Source organism: Nasonia vitripennis, chromosome 2, assembly GCF_009193385.2.
Source record: "Nasonia vitripennis strain AsymCx chromosome 2, Nvit_psr_1.1, whole genome shotgun sequence".
Lineage (NCBI taxonomy): Eukaryota > Metazoa > Arthropoda > Insecta > Hymenoptera > Pteromalidae > Nasonia > Nasonia vitripennis.
This window is the reverse complement of record NC_045758.1, coordinates 29,540,463-29,562,813: the sequence shown is the minus strand read 5'-3', so window position 1 is coordinate 29,562,813 and position 22,351 is coordinate 29,540,463. Positions and strand designations below refer to the sequence as shown.

The 22,351-nt window shown below is 45.5% G+C and overlaps 1 protein-coding gene across 2 annotated transcripts in view; it reads left to right on the top strand.

Moving 5' to 3' along the window:
- Nucleotides 1-22,351, top strand: part of LOC107980723 — a 55,563-nt gene that overhangs the window by 24,536 nt on the left and 8,676 nt on the right. Inside the window, exons 1-2 of one of the 2 annotated variants that reach the window (XM_016982827.3) lie at nucleotides 12,689-12,871; nucleotides 18,358-18,914. In XM_016982827.3, the coding sequence (XP_016838316.1) occupies nucleotides 18,882-18,914 (33 nt within the window). In that variant the 5' untranslated portion in view covers nucleotides 12,689-12,871; nucleotides 18,358-18,881. Of the gene's footprint in view, nucleotides 1-12,688; nucleotides 12,872-18,357; nucleotides 18,915-22,351 lie in introns of those variants that run through there. The other variant, XM_016982826.3, reaches the window with a different exon arrangement.

The window sequence follows — 22,351 nt, the reverse complement described above, 5'->3', positions numbered from 1 at the left end:
GGTGCGCTTTTCTTGATTTATCGGCTCTTTGCGCGCCGCGCGTTATGCGTAGTATCGCGGCGGCGAAAATTATGGTTGTGTTTGCTTCGACGATATTACATACATATATATAGCGACGATCGAGCGCGGCGAGTGTTTCTCGTTGCTCTTTGCCGTCTGGGTTATGAAAGGAATTAAGACACTGAGGATTTAACGATAAAGTTGACCTTTTTAATGTCTGCTCTCGCGGCTCACTCTCCCTGGGCCTGGTATACGAGGTGGAGAAAAATTAAGCGGACAACTCGTGTTCTCGGTTTATTGAGCAGCGGGTTTTGTGTTGCGCGGTTGCTTCCTGGACTTTTGAAGAAAGTCAAACGTTATAATCGTTCTCAACAAATTGATTGCTCAAAATAACCAATTTACATTACGAGCGAATAAATCGCTCTGCAGCAGACCCGTTCGCCCTTTAATAATAGCCATCAGCCCTCATACTCGAACCAAAATTAAACGCAACGACTCTATATAACCGAAAACAATTTACAAACTCAGTTCCCCCGAAGCTCACAAAGGGAAAATCAAGCCATTATACGCGCGGCGCAGCACTTCGATATGTATATTAAGCTCTCGTCGAAAATCCGTGATGTATGCACGCGCACGAGAGCCGCCGCCGCTGCTATTTTAAATCCCGAGACGACGGAAATGGAGCAAAAGAAAGGCACTGCATTATATACCGGTCCGAAGAGAGTACCAGGTATACTTACACGTAAGGGCGAGACTCGACAGGGACATTGTGGGTGGCTCTCGTGGCAAGGTCACACGTGGCGTAGTGGGCTGAGCTCCCTTTTGAATGATGTTTTTTCGACGTTCGTGAAATATGTCTCGACTTGTGCTCTGCTTTGTTTTTTTACTCTGGAGAACGCGACATGCACCGCAGCGGCAAAAATCGGTTAATACGGGCTTACAAGGCGCGAACGAGTTTCAATAAGGACGCGCTTCGCGCTTCGGTTTTTTGTTAAAACTTCGCCGATAAGGAATTGAAAGGTGCGATATTGCGAAAAATAAACGAGCGAGTCGGATGTTTACACCGATATCGCGGTGTGTTTTTGAATGTGAACCGTTACGAAGATGCAAAAATTTATTACAATAATACGCAGCGCGATAAGTTCGCGTATTACCGAAGCACGAGAAATAAAAGAAAAAAGCGTTACATAAAACGCGACTAAAAAGAAATCACCGCAGCTTCATATATCTCATAATCAAGTATATAGCTTGCCGACCGTCAGCACATAACTTCCAGCGGCGGCCGTAATATTCCACACCTTTTCGCGAGTTATAATGAATTGCCCGGCATATGCCTACGCGCTACTCGGCTCGCGCGACGATGAAGCTGCGGACCTTTTATTCTTCTTCTTATACACTCGCCCCGCCGGTGTGTGTATATAGATATACACCCATGTGGGCTGTCTGATTCGCACTTTACAAGCCGTTGTTCGCATCTTTTTTTTCACGCGGAGAAAAGGCCGGTGGCGAATATAATGCAGGGCTGATTGTAATGCGCTAGCTGATGCGACGAATACGGCTTGCCAATTATATATAGGCTGCGAGTGCTGAAGTGCATAAATATCGTTTTCGGGAAAAATCTTATCGTCGAGAGTATACAAACGTTTATACGAGGCTTTAAATAGCGATAGCCATTATATTCGGCAAAAATATATATGTCGCGAAAAGCTTTAAAGCTCGTTTTACGAGCTGTACTTTAGATATAACTTCCATTAGTCCTTCATAAAATCTCGTTTAACGCTTGTATTTTTATTCAATAATCGAAATATCTCGGCGCTCGCGTTTATTACACGACCCCGAGTGTGTGTGATGTAGGAACGATCTAAACAATCGTTATCTAAACGAGACCATAAGTACACGGAGTATCTACTCACCGGTACACGCTTTTCTCCATCGAATAAGCGTATAAACGCTCGTCGATTGTCAAAGCTCTTGTATTCCCCCGACGAATAATGCCATATGCCTACAGCGAAGCGATTTTTGCGTCGCGGGCGATAAATAACTTTTCACTTCCTCAAGAGCTCTGCTCGAGCGTCACGCCCATAAATCGTCCTGCGATACACACACGGCGTCGTGTCCGTCCGAAATTAATGACACCTTTTAAACACGGTCCATTAATAAATAAAACATCTACTTAAGAGCATCAGCCCCGATAAAATACTAGCTCGGAATCAAACGCGTGGGACCGAAGAGGCGATTAATAAAAAAAAAGAAAGATATTCGTATGTGGTCGTCGTGAAGTCGATGAGAGTTTCGTCTGCTGTAATCGACCGGTCGAGCAATTTGTTTATCTCTCTCGCGCTTAATGACTTCATTCGCCGTGTGCGCGAGCGCAGTTTGGTGATTTTATGAGTGTCAGGGGAATGATCAACGTTAGAGTACCGTACGCACACTTTGAGACACAGTTTTGGCTTTTTCAGTTAAGTGTCGGGGACGTCACGTTGTAATACAGTATGGAGAATAGAATTTATTGTTATTAAACCCATACCGATATGCCAGGACTCGTTGATAGCATTAGTTTCCGCGTGTATTTTTTTCTTGTCGAACTAATTAAAATAACGCGATTATCTCAGCTCTAAAATGCCCCGGTAATTGCCTTTATCTAGCTTTATATAATTCGATAAAATTATTCAAATTTATACAGAAACGGAACAGTCCGCGCGATCGCGCGAGAGCACTTCCTGCTGCGCGCTCATATTTCATATAAGTTAAAATATGTATCTAACGCGTATCCTTTTAGAGTTGGCGCAAAAATATTATCAAATATTCTGCGCTCAACACGTACGCAGGTGAGAAAGTTTCGCCTCGCGATGAGATATTCCTATCACACGCCGCGTTTAGCGTTTTTTTCCCTCGTTTTACGTAAGATATACAGCGGAAACTTCTACGTATACAGTAAATTTCGCCCCGAGAATAAAGTCTAATTTATAACAGAATAAACTACGAAATGAAAACTACAGTCCCGCCTTCGATTGCAAACTAGTTAGCTTCTCTCTCTCTCTCTCTCTCTCTCGATCTAAACTACTTCGTAATTAGATAACCGCACGTAAACCCCAAGACTTTCCCGGCGTCGCGTCGTCCGCCCAACGAAATGGCGCCAGCGTTATACACTTCGCTGGAATGAAAAATCGAATACTTGTCACGTTTTCGTCGATCTCGCGCATTTATACACACATGGGCGTCGGCTGCGCCGTTTATGCAGATGCGGAATTTATTGCGCAGCACGGGCTGGGCCGGTATTATAAAAGAAAAAGAGAGAGAGAGAGAGAGAGAGAGAGAGAGAGAGAGAGAGAGAGAGAGAGACCGCGCCGCGAGATAAGGCCTCAGAGGCGCCACCGCGTTTTACGCATTTTTACGCTCAAGATTACTTACAATATATGCGCGACACACCGCCCACGCGTTAATGCACGCGTTATTATTATATTATTTTGCTGATATTGTTATGTGTACTTTTACGCGTGTTGAAGGTGTCGCGATTCGTATCGGCTTTTAATATACCGGATCCGTGTGTTGTATACACCCGGAAGTTTTCTGAAGTTAGATAGATTTATCAAGCGTTGAAGAGACGTGTTTTTCGTCAGCAATTGTGCGTGTACATGAGTTTTTCCCACCTGTTATACGTTCGATGTTTTCGACTTTCGAGCAAGATTCTTCTCTGCGGAAAGACAGCTCCGACACACACAAACGTGCCGCGATAATTAATCTATCCCGGAGTTCATTAATCATACTATCGCTTCAGTTTTATCGAGACGTGATATAATGGCCGTGCCTTTTTTGTCCGACATTGTGTCTCTCGCGAAAATGCAACTGGTATGCAGCGAGTATCGGGAAAAAACGCGGAACGTAGTTTCAAGGTGTATATTATATATCGAAGGCAATTACAGCCGAGCGATTTGTATAATTCCATAATAACTCACTCGCGACAAACGCTTTGGCCGATTTTGCAAGCATGCGCTTGCGAAAGCGAGTATTATAATAAAACGCTAAATCTATTATCTGTATACATTATACGGGTCTAATAAAAGTACGTTTAATTATACGTGTATCTAATTTTATTATTATCGAGATAGCGGGCGGTCCGCTGGTATATAGAATGTCGCGCGTATAAATATTCTGAAAACCAGATTTCCGAACTCAAAAGCTCCTGCTGTACACAAGTATAGCGTACAGGACACAGAGAGAGAGTCGGGGAGGCGGTCGCGGCGGCGCTAATTGCCGTATTCCCTCTCGCGCGTTGATTTACTCGCTCGAGCGACCGGGCGTGACGATCGCGTATACACTCGCCTATCGCGTTAATGCTCGTCAGTCAAAGCTCACTTAGGAAAAAAAGAGAGAAAGAGAGAGAGACTCCTCCGGGACAGATTATCAACGCTTGTCGTGGGGAAGAGGCGTGGGATGCGTTCGTTGAAGCTCATTCGAGTGGGTGAAGATTTTCAGTGTCGGAGGTGTGAGCTGCGCTTTATTGTGCGAATCGAGATTTATTGCGGTTGATGTGGTTTTCTAAGGTGTATTTTTAGAATCTTCTCTTTCCTCGCTGGGGATTGTAATCGATTAATTCGGAATCTCAAAAATCCGAGCCGCTCAGAACCGGGTGAGTTACATATAATGCTCCGAGAGATAACGGCGCAGTTTACAGGCTAATTAATAGAATATTAGTACCGACTCTCACTTATATGCCTCCGCAGAAACTCTCTCGCACATGCCTAAACTGCTCCCAAGCGCAGTCCTTCATCCTCGGCTCTCTCGTATTAACCGCACTGCGCGCTTGTTAATATATTAATTCGCTAAAACGCGTACACGAGAGAACTTCTGCGCCTATATAGATGTATATGGAAAAAGGATTTAAAAAAAAAAAAAACATGGAAAAGCGCGTAGAGCTCGTCGCCGGCGCAATAATTTGCATCGCTGGCGCCGTGTGTCTGCACATTCTCGGCCGCGCGCGGCTTATTATCGCGCTCGCGCAGCTCTCCTGAGCTGTTTTGAGCAATCGCCGCAACACGAGCGCCGAGCGTTTATATGAGGGATTGAGCGATTGCCGCACACGTCGCTAACTTATGTGTGTTTACTGTATATATCTGATGCGCGAGAGATCCCCGCGAGATTTCTCATATGCAAGTCCGATCGGCGCTTGGCGGCTCTTATTTTTTATAGTATTTGCGTTTCTCGACGTTTGAGGTTTGGTTAATCGTTACGCTATACTATAGAACGTCGAGGGGCCATAAATTTAAAAGTGACTTCAACGCCGGGAGAGCGAATGGAAAATCGACGGATAAAACGCGCACAATAGAGCCGCGGCGGTGCTGTTTGACTAATGGAAAATTTCAACAAAAAGATTAAAAATAAAAACACATAGTTGCTACCGTTAATTGCTTGCGTGTCGGTGTGTGGAATTGAATCACGCAAAGGCCGACGATAAATCATCATCTCTTGTCAATTGCTCCCATTATGCGTTGCTCTCGCGCGCGTTCGCGCATTAATCGAGCGCCGTTTTCAAAGAGTTCAATTCGCTAATACTCATCGCGCATGTTAATACACTCGTTATTTACTAGTCGCTCTTACAAAGTAGCCGTGATTGATTGTCCGTCGCGACGGGGAATAACTTTGCGCTCGCGGTTTCATTACGAGAGAGCTACACATAATGAAAGGCGCGATATAGAAATACTCGCGATTTATTGCAGGTGCGTGTAAGCTATCTCATATTAAAATCTGACGCTCCGAAAAAATTGTGCTATACTGATAAACAATGAAAGTCGTTAAAGAAACAGGTGCAAGCTCTCTCTCGCTTGGCCTTGAGACACTTGCTCTAACCGGAGAACAGTTTCTCTCCTCGAAAATTATCTCTATTTTAGAGCCTTAGAGCTTAGAAATGAAAGAAGCGCAATACGTTAATGTTAAGCGTGACGCTAAAGGGCTGTCTTTCACGCGCCATTATCTCAGCGAGACGTACGAGCATAGTCGGTAGTCGACTCTTTTTAAACGTGTTAAACTTTATTACCCGATCCAATGAGCCGTTGCTCGCGGCAGTTCTCGCTTTTAATTATAATAAAGGGTAGCAGCAGCCGCGGCGGCTCCTTCGTGTATTTCTTCATCGGTATAATTACACGGCCTCTAGTGCAAACATTGTATAGGCTTGCGACTAACGAATTTGTTTGAATAATATCTGCGCCGGAATCTTTTGTGCGAGCGGCGCGATATTTCTTTAGCTGACAGGCTTAATGTAAATAGACGATTAGCGGGTAATTTATCAACGACGTGTTTCTCTCTCGGCTGCTTTGACGGCTGTGCTTTGATTTGCCCGGTGTAATTTATTTTGCGAAAGAGATTTTTTTTGTGTGTAAGCGTTGCGCCATATTGTCAGAGCTTTTGCACAAGTTATGCGGTGTGAATCGTTTGTTTTCCTCGATTTTGGATTCGATTTCGAAGCTGCGCGCGCGCAGAGTCTATCTAACAGATCAAGTCAACATTACTCAACAGCCTCTGTTATACAGACCGACGCGAACTTTCTACTTTCATTTTCCTTCTTTTTAATCCTCTCGCCATAACGTATAAGTCTTATTATACCCGCATAGCATTTTGAAAGAAAAGCCCAAATCCGCCGAGCGCGCGCAGTAATAAAGCTTATACGCATGCGCGGCGAAACGATTATCCTTTTAAAGCTATCTAATTGGCGTGTCCCCGTCGTCGTCATGGTCGTTTCTTTTTTCGCTCGAATTTCTTGCCTCTTAAGCGCGAATTTCACGTGTCAACGAAAAGCCCTGTTAAAAACGCTCTTTTGGCAGCGGTGCAGCCGCCGCCGCCACTCAAAGCACGACATCCTGCAAATTAAAGAATCGGACGCGAGAGAGCTGGATATGCGCAAAAAGAAAAGTGTCCGACACTCACAGACACACAGATACAGGTGAAACGAGGAGTAAAGCAGCAGATATGCTCGACTGCGGATGATGGAATTCCGCGCGCTAACACGACGGCGTATCGAGATAAGAGACGAAGAGCGAAACTTATAATACGTGTGGCTGCTGCTGCACCTTACCCGTTATTGTTTTGTAATTTAAGATTGGAGGAATGCATTGTTGATGATTTTTTTTTCGTATGAAACACAGGCTATGGTTTTAACTTTTAATTACTCTAGCCAGATATAAATCCCTGCCCTGCACTAGGCATTGAAATTTTGAGCGCAACCTCGGCATTGTTTCATTAGAATTTTGTTCAGGTACGGGCAAGAATCGAAAGCCATGCACTAAAAATTTAATATACAAGCGTTCGAGGAACCGACTGGAAATCCTTGAAGTATAAAAATTGACGGCAGTAAACAGCACGTGCGCGCGCGCTCGGGAAAAAAGCTGACCAAAACAGCGCCTCTTCTCGCTCGAAAATCTCTCTCTCTCTCTCTCAGCTGACATAATATTTTTACGCATGTAAAATGCCGTGTAGCGGTGCGTGAAGGGTGCGTCACGCGTCCTTAATGAGATTAAGGTTATATCGTCTCTCTTACGGCCTTATACGTTTTGAAGAGTAAAGGAGACCGGCGTGTTATGTATAGAGAGAAACGCGGCGGCCGCGCGTCGACGTTAAAGCGTGAAATTGTTATTTAATTGCTCGCGACTTTTCTCGCTAGGAAGGCGAATTTTTCGGGCGCGCGACCTGTCTCGAAGATTATACTACCGAGATGCTAAATAAAAAGCAGCCGCTATACGTCGGCGGGGATGTGGCTCTCGTTTTATTTCGGCGGCGATTTCTTGTTATCTTTCGACTGCGGTAAATTCGACTACGTGAAATGTGGAGGAGAGGCTTTTCGGGGTGCGTCGACCCTTTGGGACTTATTGCAGTCGACTATACTTACTTATAGCTGATATTCTCGTTGAGGGTTGTAATGATACTCGCGGGAGGCGAACAATTCATCGTAAAAACGTTCATTTATGCTTTTCACGCCTCCGCATACCGCGAGGATATTCGTGCGCCGGTCGATTTTCCAGGAGCGCTTTTATATAACGTCGTCGCGCGCGTTTACACTCATTGTGAAGAGGCAACAGATCAGCCTCGCGGCGGATTGTTCCGACTTTTGGTTTAATGCCAAACAATGCGTAATAAAGTGGCTATAAAACGTTGGGGTGAACGTCACTTTTATGAGCCTAAACTTCTTTTTTTCTCACATTCTGTACACACACACACACACACGTGCGCTGCGTAATTTCGCGTGTCTGGGCTTCCGCGAACGGCATAATAACAGAGACGCTATTTCGGAAGAAATATCGCACTTTCAGCACGACGATTGTGTAGGTACTGAATGCGAAGTTTTTATTGGAGTATCGTGTGCGCGGCTACGATATTTTATATTTCGAATATATACGCGCGTGATATCTCAATACAGCTTGCGATATCTTGTAAAAAATTGAATGTAACTGTAAACACGCGTATAACTTATGCACTTTATACTGTTTTTTTTCTTTCGAGACTGCTATATGTAGAGGAAGCATATTTATGCGCAAAAAGCACTTTAGCTAGATGTTGTTTAGAAAACATTTATAAAACCATACGTATATATATAGAACCGGTAGTGATCGTCGTATTTTTTTATAGAAGCTCCGAAATCTCTTAATCTCGGGGAATTAAGAATGCTATGTTGCAACGATCGATTAACGGGTCTCGATTTATTTTTCTATCTGCAGAAACGTGTAAACACTAAGTTTTTGAACGATGTGGCGAGCATTGTATTCAAATATAAACGAGCGTTGCCCAACTACATAACATATTAATTTTCACTCGTAACCATTGAAAAAAACCATCGCGGAAAGACGAACAAGCTCTCTCGCTGTATACTACTGTCCCAACACACAGCTCCAACGTGTTCCACTCCATATACCGGCGCGTCTAGAAACGCTCACCTCGCAGCAGCAGCAGCAGTTCACTCAACGAGAGAGAGAGAGAGAGAGAGAGAGAGAGAGAGAGAGAGAGAGAGAGAGAGAGAAGGCGTCATAAGATCGATCGATTGGTCGGGACGATCGAACGATCGGCTTTGGCGCCCCCGCCTCTAGACTCGCGGAATATAGATATCAGCGGCAACAACACGCCTCCCGCGCGCGCAGCAGAGAAATCAAGCATTCCGCTGCTGCGCCCCGCCATTTCACGCTCTATGCGTATGCCTCCATACATATATATATCTTCATCTCTCTCTCTTTCTCTCTCTCTCTCTCTCTCTCTCTCTCTCTCTCTCTCTCTCTCTCTCTCTCGCTCTCCCGCGCCTATTTGTACACCGTACGGATACTTGTTATTTAAATTTACGCGCGCTCGAGCAGTTCGACGGGCTTTATTGGCTGAGTCGTAATTCTCCGCTGTACTCCCTTTCTTTCCCGTGCCGCCGCGGGCTCTCGCGTTGCGTTGCGTTTATACACACATACCTGCGCAGATTTTTTGGATCTTCGCCTATGCGGTGTAATAGTTTACAGAAAAAGTTTCTATCTAGCGGCGATAGGTGGCGCACAGGTGATTTTTCACTTCCCTCGTCTAGAATCGGCGCCGAGTCTGTAGATATAGCGGTGTGCCGCCTGTGACGAAACCATCTTTTGTTGCTTAAGCTGCTCATACTATAACTGCTCTCGTGTTCCGTGGACAATCGAACTCATCATGACGTGACATAATACGATTTGTTAAACCCAATTTGCTCGGAACGTCGACAGCAGTTTAAAGTTCGTATCAACCGCGTGTACAAGAGGCAGAATAATCATAACCGTTATTAATTTCCATTAGCGCTCGCAGATACGGCCCATCTAACGCTCGCAACATTATCTCACAGACGGCCACCTTTCTAACGCATATGGCGTACAATGTACCAAGCCAAGAAACACACATGCAGCATCAGTCATCGCAAAGCCGCTCATATACATAATCCCGTTTCTCTCTATAGCGCATATAGAGGCTTAATTCGCGGCGCGATGGCTAATGGTCTAGTATATAGTAGCTCGCGGTTTCGTCGATTATATTCGTTGCTACAGAGCTCGCGACTCGAGATAAAGCGTTAATCGGGTCGCGCGCGAGTATGTATATAGTCTCGTCGCGATATAAACTCTCTCGCTCATGCGCGATGTGCATTTTTATGAATTATTATTCAAGGCGATGGAAACGGCGCATTTGCATCTGTCGTATGGTTTGACGCAGCTCTGTCAGGCTCTATGGGCCGGATCTTGTGTATACGTCTCTCGCGCGAAGTGTGATTGGCTTTTACTCCTTCGCTACTGCTGTGTGTAGAGAGAGAAGGACGTTTGTTGGGAGTATATGGGGGATTTGATTTGTGCGTTCGAGATCGGCGAGTAAACAGATTTTCCGTCCGATTGTTCGGTATGCGTTGCGATATGGCGTGAACGCTTGATGAACGATCAATTATGCGCTTTTGATTCGTTATGAAAGTGTAAAGCGTAAATGTAAAGTGTAAATCCGTCTTAATCCGAGACGCGCTCGCACTTACAACCGCGTTGCGACATTTTCCTCGATTCTTCTGTATACACGAACTCGAATCTAAAGTCGCACGCGATAACACGAAAATAAGCATAACGGTTTGATTTCCAACCTATGACAAGCCTCGAAGAATCTCGCGCGACACACTCGTCCATGTACAGTATAACGGCGCCTCGAACTTCTCCACCACTTCAGAAGCGCTAAATCACGCTTTAATGTCTCTCTCTCTCTCTCTCTCTCTCTCTCTCTTTCTCCCAGACTACATCGCGCGTGAATCGTCCTCGAATACGCGGCAGCGGCGGCTTCAGTGGCACGTGGCCGCGAAGTCTTTCGCTTTCTCTTTTTTTCGCTTCTCTCGGCTATTTCGGCTTCGCTAATATAGCAGCTCTCTTATCTTATCCGACGACTTGGGAGGCCCAGTGGAAACCTGCCCAATTCGCGGATTCCTTCATGAATATTCCGCCGAGTGGTCGTCGCCGCGATGCTGCAGCATTGTATACAAGGATTTCGAGGCTTTTTTTACTTAATTTTCAACTTAAGGGGGCGACTTTACAAATTATTTAAATCGAGTGTTTCGTGTATGAGAAACGTTCGTCGTCGGGAAGATCTTAATCGAGTTTCACTTTTTTGCAATAATCGAGGGATTCATATAAATTATTTAGATTTCAATCGGAGTCGACGATGTTATAAATTTGTAACTCGCTGAAAAATTATCGAACCTCGCTTTTATGCTCGCCGCCCCGAATAAGCTTCTCTCTCTCCTGAAACACAAATTCAATTAAGATTATTGCTCCGTCTCCGAAAAAAAAATACATTCGAGCTCGTCTCGGACGCGTCAAAAATAATCATCAACCGTAAAGAACCTCCGCGAGAGCGATAAATAAGCCTCGAGCGCTGATAAATAATAAACCATAGACGTACGCTGCAGCTTCCCACACTAGAGTTTCCCGAGAGGAAAAAACTGAAGCTCCACCTTCTCAAAATTCACGGCGCACATCCTTCCGGTGCGCGGATCCATCCCCCTTTCGCGACTCGTTATGCACGAGCGATACGCTGATGGTAATTGCGCCCGCGATCGTAAGTCATACATAGTTAAATCACGAGACGCGAGCGTAACGAGGAGGTCCGCCGTAAAAGTCAAATAGCGCCGTGGTAATAGGCTGTTAACTCGCCTTCTCTCTCTCTCTCTCTCTCTCTCTCTCTCTCTCTCTCTCGCGCGCGCGCGAAAACCGCACAATCGATTATCTACGCTGTGTAAGATGCGTCTGCGAATTTTTTTAAATTTTGTTCGATGGAGAGGAGGGCAGTGCGCTCGAGATTGAAAGTGAGAGGAGGTTGCGTTGAGTTTTACTTTTGCGGAAGATGCGTTTGTAAATTATTCTGGCATATTATGCAATCGAATGTATGCCTCGAACCGTTACTTGATAAAGTAAATCCACTTGATAAAGCCCATACGATCTCGCTGAAAGAGCGTATATTGATATATATATATATATATATATATATATATATATATATATACCTGCGCATCGACTGTCAATTCTACCGCATATTGGCTTAATTGGATAATAGTCGGATACAGTCCCTCCCCGATTCGCTCATCTCGGCATAATTTTATGTGTCTCCTCGCGATTATACGGCAGGAGAACTCGCCCCCTCTCGCGTCTGTTGCTTAATTAAAGGCTAATTTTATGCATAAAAACAGCAGGATCAGATCGCGCGCCCTTACTTCGTCTATAACAAACTCGAGTCGATCGATGCCGATCACACACGCTTCAACGTAATTTTCAAAAACGCTCCTATCGTAAAAGCACATGAATACATTCATGACAACAATGACGCAAACGGTATAATGTAACGCATCCTGCGAATATACACGCGGTCTCAAAATAAAAGTCGTAGCCCGCGTATAAATTCGCTCATCGGAATCAGGGGTCACGCGTGAGCGTGTATAAATATATATATCGGCCGGTGACACGCCGATTCCCAGGCTGTAATACGAGAGTCGAGCGAAATTTTGCCGGCTCACCCGAATGCGTCATAGGAAGGCGTGTGTGTGATTCGCGAATCGACGAACCGGTGACTCGATCAGCCGATCCAGCAATTGCGCTCGTTCAGCAGGATTTTCGGGCTGCGCCCAAATGCGCTGCACTTTATTATACACACATCAGGTATATGTAGGCACGTTGACGTCGCGCTTCATTCACGAGCTCACGCGACGAGCTTATCTCGCTCCGGTCGTCGTACGTACCGGCAGTTTTATCGGCCCGCTCCGCGGAGCAGGATTGTGATATATAGTGTGGATTGTGCGCGAGTGTATAGAGAAGAGTGCGGAGAGCGAGTTTGAGAAAACACATTTTATTTATGGCGGAGATGCAGTGAGGTTGGTTAATGCCGGAGCTTTTTTGTTTTGTCATTGCATGCAGTGGGGAAAGGGGCTTTTTGTGGGCGTGTGCAGGTTGATGCGAATGTAGGTTTGTGGGACTCGATCGAACAGGACTTTGAGGTGTCGCGTTTTACGATTGTCCTCCTGAAAAGGATTTTTTCGCTTGTCATTTCATTCATGCGTTAATACTGAAAATTTCAAGTCGACCTAATTTTAAATTGAATAAAAAATAACTCGACTGTCAAATAGCAAAATAGACACGAGAAAACTTTGCACCCGCGAAAAGAAAAACGAAAAACGCAACTCCAAAAGTCCCAATTCAACAAGCTCGGCTGTTTAACTCGAGAAAATTTGCAAACCAGTAAGCATAAACCTCGACGTGCCCGTAACTTAGCCGCGCGGAATCGTCGCAAATCGACTCTTGGCTCGCCCCGAGAGCACCAGCGAGTTATACACACATATATACAGCCCTCGCAGGTATTACCAATATATGTATATGCAAGCGCGACATCTCGACCGCTCGTATTTCCTTTTATTGAGAAAAACGAGGGACACTCCGATGCAGGATCGGCTGCGGTTCTGTCGCTCTTCGGCTTCCGGCACTTTATGCAAATTGCCGCGCGGCGATATTGCGAGAGGAGAGGACATTTCAATAATTCACGCCGCGGCCGCCTAGAATCGTGAGAATCGCAGCCTGCGATGACATAAATATAAATTCGCTTATTCATGTGTGTGTGTGGGGATCGGGTAATTGCTTCGAGATTAGCGGGATGATCAGCTTCATTGTGGACGACGAGTCCCTCTCTTATTCTGCTGATTTTCGAGCTATACTTTTTTCTCTCTTTCTTAAAGATCCTCGTCGTTTTGCTTGGGTTGGATGCAACTCCTTTTTAAGTGTGCGTGTATTTTAACGCGGTCTCTGTGTGGCCCGATTGCGGAATTGAGTCGTTTCTTGCATATGACGAAGTTTCGGCGAGAAGCGTGAGAACACGCATAGGCGCTGAAACTGCATTTTTTATTCCTTTTCGCGAACTCGCGCGACACTTAATCCTCTTACGATAATATTCCGAAATTTCGAAGACACCGCGAATTTCGCATTCCCAGCACACACACACACACACACACACACACACGTCAGCAATAATACAGTATAATCCATCACTTCGGCAATGACGATTTAACGCTCGATTATAATTCAAGCGCTACCCTGGCAAAAAACTTGGAAATATTATATAGGTATATAACGTGAAACGCAAGGACTCGCGTGGCCTAGACATACACACATAGAAAGAGGAAAGGTGAACCTCCGATAAATAAGCCGGCACTGCTGCAGCTGCGCGAGGGCCAGGTTAATCGATCAGCGCGGTGGCAGCATTTACCGCGATTACACGCGTCACTACCGATCATCGCCGGTTCTCCAGCTCGTATGCGCGCGCACACGCTTCTCTCGCATACTTATATTGTGCAGTTATAGGAGGCGAGGGATGATCGATGCGTCGACGGCTGCTTATCGGTGTATAGAGAGGGAGGGTATAGCTAGTTTGGAGGTTGGGCCGAGCGATGCGGTGGGCGTTTTCGGGCTTTTCCGAGGCGAGTTTAGTGATTTATAATAATAACGATAGTTTTAATCCCATGCGCGCGTGTAAAAATAATTTTCATCTATACTCGTGTATGGCATAAGCTGTCGATTGAATGTATTTCGCGCGCGGAGTCTTCGCTAATTAATCGAAGCGCGAATAAGCGAAAAAAGAGAGAAGAGACATCAGGAGATCCTTGGAAACGTACACGCCCAGCAAAGTCCGACTTATACATTGGAAATCTACCCGACATGCGGCGCGGCTACACTACAAATTATCGTGTTTATTGATACGGGCTCGCGTTTCAAGACGAAAAACGAAAATGTGTATCATAGTACATAACGATTAATTTAATTTTAGTATTAAAATTTTGATATAGCGATTGACAAAACAATATTTTTCGCTGTATAATCGCATCGATCTCTGCAAAAATTGAAAACCAACGAAAAAGCCAAGAGCGATCGGTATCATTAAATATATAATACCGCGGGGCTCGCGGTCGTAATCGTCAATACGAGCGATTAAAGATAAACGCGAATCTTATTATAAACCGCTCGGTAAACCATACACCATCAGCTCTCGAAAGATCGGGTTTCTCGCTCGCTCGCGTGCTCGCGGCGGTGGTCGCCCGGAACGAATTCATGAATGACGCCGCGTGTCCCCTCCCGAATAATGGAGATTTCATTCTTCACGAGTTAATTTCGCTCGCGCGCGGCGACGAGATATCTCAATCCCCCGGTTAAGCTCGTCGTCGTCGACTTTTTACCTTCTCTCTCTCTCTCTATCTCTCTCTTCATGCTCGTGAGAGAGAGAGATTCCGGTTTTTCGGTGGATTTCGCGCGCGGCCGCATAAAAATCGAGAGGCGCGTCCCACGGAAGAACCTGCAAAAGTTGTAAGCCGCCGAGAATTTTTTCATCTTGTTTCGCGTGCGCGATTTGTCTCTTTAAATCACGGGATTACCTAATTTTTTTCGGCTTTTGTATGCAGCTTTCCCTATATATCCCTCCGCGCGAGACGCCGTGTGCATTCGTGCTTGGCCCGTATTACTTATGAATTTTTTTCCGGAGCACCATGTGAGAAGCAGCAGACACATAACCAGTTTGTCTTCGCATAGCTATAAGCATCGGGTATAATCGAGTCGCCGATGTTTCATTTGAATTTTAAACGGCCTATCAATTAATTAAGTTCAATTAGTAGGTAAATAGTAGGAGATTTAGTGGCCCGATAAAGGACCTCGTAGCGGCAGCGCGACCGACTTCAATTATTACCCTGGTTAATTTTCGTAAGCTTTTAAGTGTTATCAGCTGCGCCCAGACAATTTATATACGGCTTCGGATCCTCGGCCGTCGGCGAGACATTTGTAAAACACAATTTTAACTTTATCTTCCTTTTTTTCTCTCGACAAACGTTCTCTCCTTAGCTCCCTATCGATATTATATCGCTGCAGGTATATATAATACACACATATATATATATATAGGAAATAGTGGCTTAAGCGGTGGTCTCGGATTTTTTGTACTATTTACCCTCCCGATTTACATTCCGCTAAATATCTCCTGTGCACAACCTATGTGTACCAATCGCGGTGGCTTGCATAATATCGAATTCCACAACATAAACCGCGCTCGAACTTTTCCACTTTCTCGAATCGTCCGATATTAAAGCATGTGTTAATTTGCTTTATATTCGGTTTCTTTATGTCTTGAGCGCTTAACCTGGCGATTAACGTTAATGAAATAATGACAGACTTTGCGAGAGACGGGGCAGCTTATCTCTGCAGAAAATCTTCTCGTTTCTCCTTTTCTCCCTACATTAACTCGTGTAATATAGGTATAGCAGCTGTTCTCGTTATGCGCTTCCGCCGCCGCCGCCGCCGCCGCCGCCGCCGCCGTATGTTGTGCGAATATCCAGGAAATCGGGGGGATTTTAATGGGAGTGTCGCCGATGGGTGGAGTAGAGCAGATCCGATACGTCTTGATTAGTCGTGGAACGAATGGACTCTACTGACCTCCAATCGATTGTCGTATAGAGCAAACGATTTTATACCGAGAGAATCTACAGCAGAACCTATACTCGATTCCATCACTTTGATCGTTATGCACATCAGTCGTGAGCGAAGATCGTAAATTATTTTTTGTTTGTTTATCGTACTCTAAAAACCGACTACGTACGCGTAATGTTCCCGGGAACTCTATGCAGCACACATTTATACTCACTGCAGTCAGAGTCTATATCCTCTGCTAGAGTAAACAGCTCTCTCTCTCTCTCTCTCTCTCGGCTAGTCGACGTGATTTTTCGAGCGAAATGCCGATTCGAATCGGTATATTGAACGATACTGACAGCCGCAGATAGAACTAGATTAGAGGAATAATTTCAAGCATAAATATACACACGTATCCTTTGATTTATTCGTCGAGTTGGAAAAATCGAAATCTATATAAACACCTCCTCGGAAGTGTCGTATGCGTCGGCAAAAATCGCTCGGATATCATCGCGTGTCACTCGGGGAGAGCGCAATTTTATATATAGAAACTACGCGAAGCGTATAATTTTCGGTCGCTTTGTGAACGAGGCGATATTTCTGCGTGTGCTCTTGGAAACGGCCTTTTTTCCTCTCACCAGTATTAGCCATAATGAAGATTTACGGGAGGTTTCATTAGTAATTGAGTTATATTAGCATCACAAAGCTCGAGAGGCGAGCGGATGTTTTATTCAGGATTTTTATACGGAACTTTTCGATCGGATCGAGCAGCTTTACGGCCGATGTGGAATCCCGCGCGTTATTTATAAATGCAACCGCGCGCTCGATCCTTTATTCTCCGGATTATTTATTACACATATATATGTTTACAATTTAGCAGCCGCTTGTGTGTCCATCGGATGTAAATGAAGCTATTCGTTATTATTCAACGTAATTTGTATGATAATATCTCATTTTTCGTAAGTAGCGCCTGCGCCCACTACAATATTACCGTATTTTATAATTACCCGCGACGACAAAAGGGCGGACGCTGCGATGCATACATCGTTGCAAAATCGAATCATCGAGCGTGAAATATTTCATAATCGGCGTCAAACGCGCAGCCTATTGTCACGCGTATTACGACAAGCCTCACGCGCGATCGAATGCACAGTAGTTATACGATTCGCAAATAGCTCAATCGGGCCATAAATCTCGGGAAAATGAAATTCGAGCACACAATACAGCAGCGGCTCATAGAGATATCAGCCGGGGTGAATATTCGTTGATTGCGAGCTCCTCGCACAATGTATACCTTAGACCTCTGTGTGTATGTACAAAAGAGACAGCTCAGCCGGACTTGCGCTACTCCAGCTTTGCCTTATTTTTTTTTCTTCCTCGTGTGCAGCCTATACGTATATATAATAGAGAAGGATTTGCAGTGTCCCGGGGGAATTATATCGCGGCGTGTCTGATGCAGCGATCGGAGAGAACACGCCTACCGGCACTCCCAGAGCCGACGCCGCCGCTCGATTTCCCCCCCGTAACGTAGCCGCGATAAAGACAGGCAGGTGTGGGCGCTTACGCGCGCGTATATGAGCGCGGAGGAGCTTGAATGGAACGACGCCGGGCTTCCGAGATTTATGGGGATTCTATACTGCCTGGCGTTTATATCGCGCGCCAGCGATATATATATATATATATATATATATATATATATATATATATATATATATATATATACACACGCACGACTCGCGTAAGAGGGCAGTGGGTGATGCAAAAAATTTTGTGCGTCATGAATTTGAGAAAAAAAAATCGTCCCGATAATTATCATCAATCATAAAAAAAAATCTCGACAGCTGTCGCACGCACAACGCCGCGATTCACACGTCATCGCATACACACAACTAAACGTACAATCGATCATTCGGAATTGTTGCAGATCAAGGCGGTAGCCATGTCACGAATCTGGGACGCCGCAATTATCGAGTTTAACGTCGGACCAGGTGGATCGGAACGCTCGCTTCGCCGTCGAGATATCTACAAGCACGCGGACGTCGGCTCGTCGCAGCAGCTCCACAACCTCGTCGGCCCACAGCGACTGAGCTGAGCCGCCACACACACACACACACACACACACACACACACATAGTCACCCAAGTGCAAATACGAATAAAAAGAAGAAGCAGAAGAAGAAGAAGAAGAAATAGAAGGGAAGACAGATAGCCAAGAGGAGACGGCAGAAAAGCCAAAGCGGAAGAGGCGGCGAACGCGACATAAACACAGAGAGGAAGGTGGGAGGAAAAGCTCGGCTGCGGAGTTTGGAAGACAAAAAGAGTGTCTATTGTGAAGAAGAGAGCAGTGACGCGTAGAGAGAGGGATCATCTCGTCGACGCCCGGATCGGTATTTCAGATCGATCCACGCGCTTTGAAGCGACGGCCTTCCCGCTGGCCTGGCCAGCTACTATGCGAATTGAAGCTTTCAGCGCACTCGTCGCGGTAAGCAACGTTTATATACTTCATTTTTACTTTATCATGGTTATACTTATTATGCATATGCTTGGAGTGAACAATTTTCGTTCGGCTGCGGCATGTTCCGACGAGAGCTAGAAATCGCTTTATTTGAATGGGCCCGGCTATGCTGATTTATGCGATTGTTATGCGAATACCACCGCCTCGCGGGCAGGTTTAGTCTGTTTTGCGAGACGGGGAATGTTCTATTCTAGCGAGAGGTATTCAACACAAACGCGGCAACGAGTCTATTAGAAACAGTCCCATATTTTCTACCTTATGTTTCTGAAATCAATCAAATCGCTATTCAATTTAATTACACGAAAAACCGTTTACTCGTAAAACTTCCCCTGCAATAATACGCGCGCGCGCGCGCGCGTACACGTCCGTTTGCGCAATGAATCGCGGCTGCTGCACCGGATCCATACTCCATAAACTCGCAACTCTCTCTCTCTCTCTCTCTCTCTCTCTCTCTCTCTCTCTCTCTCTCTCTCTCTCTCACGTTGGAAAATTAATTCCCCGCGCGTTAAAAATATGTATATACGAGCAATCATGTTTTTCTCCCCCTATCTCAATCTCCGTATCTACACCGCGTAGATATCCCCGCGACTCATAATAAGCACCTTTCCGTTACACGCACGCTGCAGCCGAGAGGATATATAAAAATCAGCGGTACTTTACGTCCAAAGCGACAGCTTTGGCGCCACGGCGGCCGAGAGTGAAAGGTTATCCGTATACCGATTTCGCGCACTTGCGCGGCGACATAAACATTCGCGCGCGCGACGCATTATCGGATTAACGATACAGCGCCGCTGCAATTCGCCTGATAAGAATGACTAGTCGCACGACGGTGTACACACTTAAGAATAGCCGCGGCGGCATTTCGCCGGGGCTATTTATAGGATCGGCTACACACGCTAGTAGCCTATTGCACTTGCGCTGCTTGATTTTCATCGGCGCCTGTACTGTCTCGACGACGACGACGACGACGACTGAGAGGGAGAGAATGAGAGAAAGAGAGAACAATGGGGAAATCCGATCGACTCGAGCTTGCGATAAGCTCGGATCGCGCTTCCGAGTGACGGGAGGCTTGCGATCGGTATAAGGGTGTTGGTCGTGACTGGAAGAAACGTGATTTTTTTCTTCGATTTGCTGGATTACAGCAGCGCGATGTTTTTATAACTGTATCACATAAGCGGATCGTGAAACGGGAAAAGTTGTGATACTTTTCGAAATCGGTGATAATCCTATAGCCTTTGTACAGCTCGCGCGTCGCAGAAAGGGACTTCGATTGGAAAGCTCTAACGCAGATCGGCGCAAACGTTGTATTTTAAATCTGTTGATATGATGAAAGAAGCAGAAAATAACTCCGGAATCCTCGGGCTCCTGTCACAACTCTGAGCGGTAAAACGATGCGCGAAACGTATATACCTTTATATATAGGTGATTTCAATCGGCGCAAAAAGCCCGCAAATCCAGTGTGTAATTGGTCTCCGCTAATCCGACACCTCATAAAGTCGATCTTCGATAAGTGCTACACACGTATATCCTCGAGTCCGAATTTTTTCGCCCGACGTAATCCTATTACGTACGTGCGAACGCCCCACAACTGTAGATGGCGAGATTATGTCGCGCCAGTTTCTCCCCTGCAGCTTCGAGAGACGTCTTGTTCTTTTTTTTTATTCGCGGAATATAGCGTTGGCTGACTGCGATTGTTTTAAAATAAGCGCGCGATTTCCTTAATCGAGAATACCGATCGTTTGAATATTTATTTCGATGAAATAACGCATAAATGTAAAATAGCGATAGCGATAAACGAGAAGATCGCGCGAGAGATGATTCCGGATGAGAAGATCCTTATCCGTTATCGCTCGACCGCATACCAGTTTGTCCGCGCGATGTGCGCCGACATCTGAAAAATTCTCGAAGAAACGCTGCGATAGACGATCTTACGATTCAAAAAGAACACCCGCGCCTTCGATCTCCCTCAAAAAATCCACATCGCATTACTTATCACATTTTCACCGTACAATCGCCTACTCTCCTAACTCGATTCAATAACCCCTTCCACCCACGCACATTGTCTCATCTTCCTAATACATCTTCAATATAATCCCGTCATCCTATGCACACCCTTCGAGCATCTGGCTCCGATAAATCGCTTAACAATAAGCCGACGTCGAAACAAAAGCCTAAGTACCTCCCGAAATTTATACCCCTTGTATAACAATCGCAATTAAAAATATCCACTTCTGCCGCTTCTAAATCACGAGCGCGATATGCATCGCGTTTCGTCTCTGTAATTTAAAACAATTTGAAAACGTGGCCGTATAATCCTTCGCGCGCAGTGATTTACACGCGCGAGTCGTGGGTGCATCGATTTTTCGGCCCCGCGGGGGCTTAGCGCGTCTTTATATGCGCCGCGGCAGATGCTGCCGATCTCCTCGTGATTGATGACGATACACCGCCTTCGGCGCCGATTCTGTTATAACGATCGCTGGGCTCGCGAGTAATTTTAAAAATCACACGCAATATTTTCCAGGAATGAAGCAAAACAGCCCCAGCGAACCGATTCACGCTCGATCGGTTCTCCCGTGCGCGGGCATGCGGCTGTTTACAAACGCAGACCGGTAAAATACGCCCACCGGCTTACCTAATGAGCGGCGATTTTTTAAACGTCTCGTTCTCGCTCCCGGTGCACACACATTGAAATCAATTAGCGCGCGCCGCGAAGTCGAGCTGGCGAGCTTAATTAATTTACCGGGTGATCGATCGGTTATCAATTTGTTTTTTTCGGCGCTAGATGTATGGTTGCACTTGCGAAAATTCGCCGCTTTTCGCGACTATCCGTCTCAATTAATGGTGAGATTTTTGACTGGATGTTTACGTCTTAATCATTGTACGCTTTGAATAAACTTTCGATTATGCATTTTTTTCTTCTTAATTACGAAGAATCTCGTCGAAGGAAAGACACTTACGAAGCGTCGCGTCTGACAAATCGGTCGCGATCGTGGAGAGAAATTACGGGCGATCAAGGCAGTCGCTTAAAATCTATTACGATTTTCGTGCGGCAACTTTCTTCAGCCTCTCATAACGCGCGCATGTGTACCAGACTTTCTCTCGCGGCTCCAAGTGCGTATCAGTGTAGCCGAGCGTTTGAGATCCTTGCTAAAAGTGTTTTTCTTGCGCGCTTGTCAGCGGTGACATTAAGCTTCTCGACTCCCGACGGTTTTTGGGTAACGTCGTCGAAACCGCTGTGGAAAAAATAACGCATTACGTCGAGTGCCGCTGTCGCGGTGCACAAAAAACTTGAAAAAATTTTTACTTCCTTAAACTACCTTTCGCGGTATTTAAAAACATTGTTGTAACAAGGCAGGTATACTTCTCGAAAATAAAAAATAAAACAGCCGACGTGAAAAATTGCT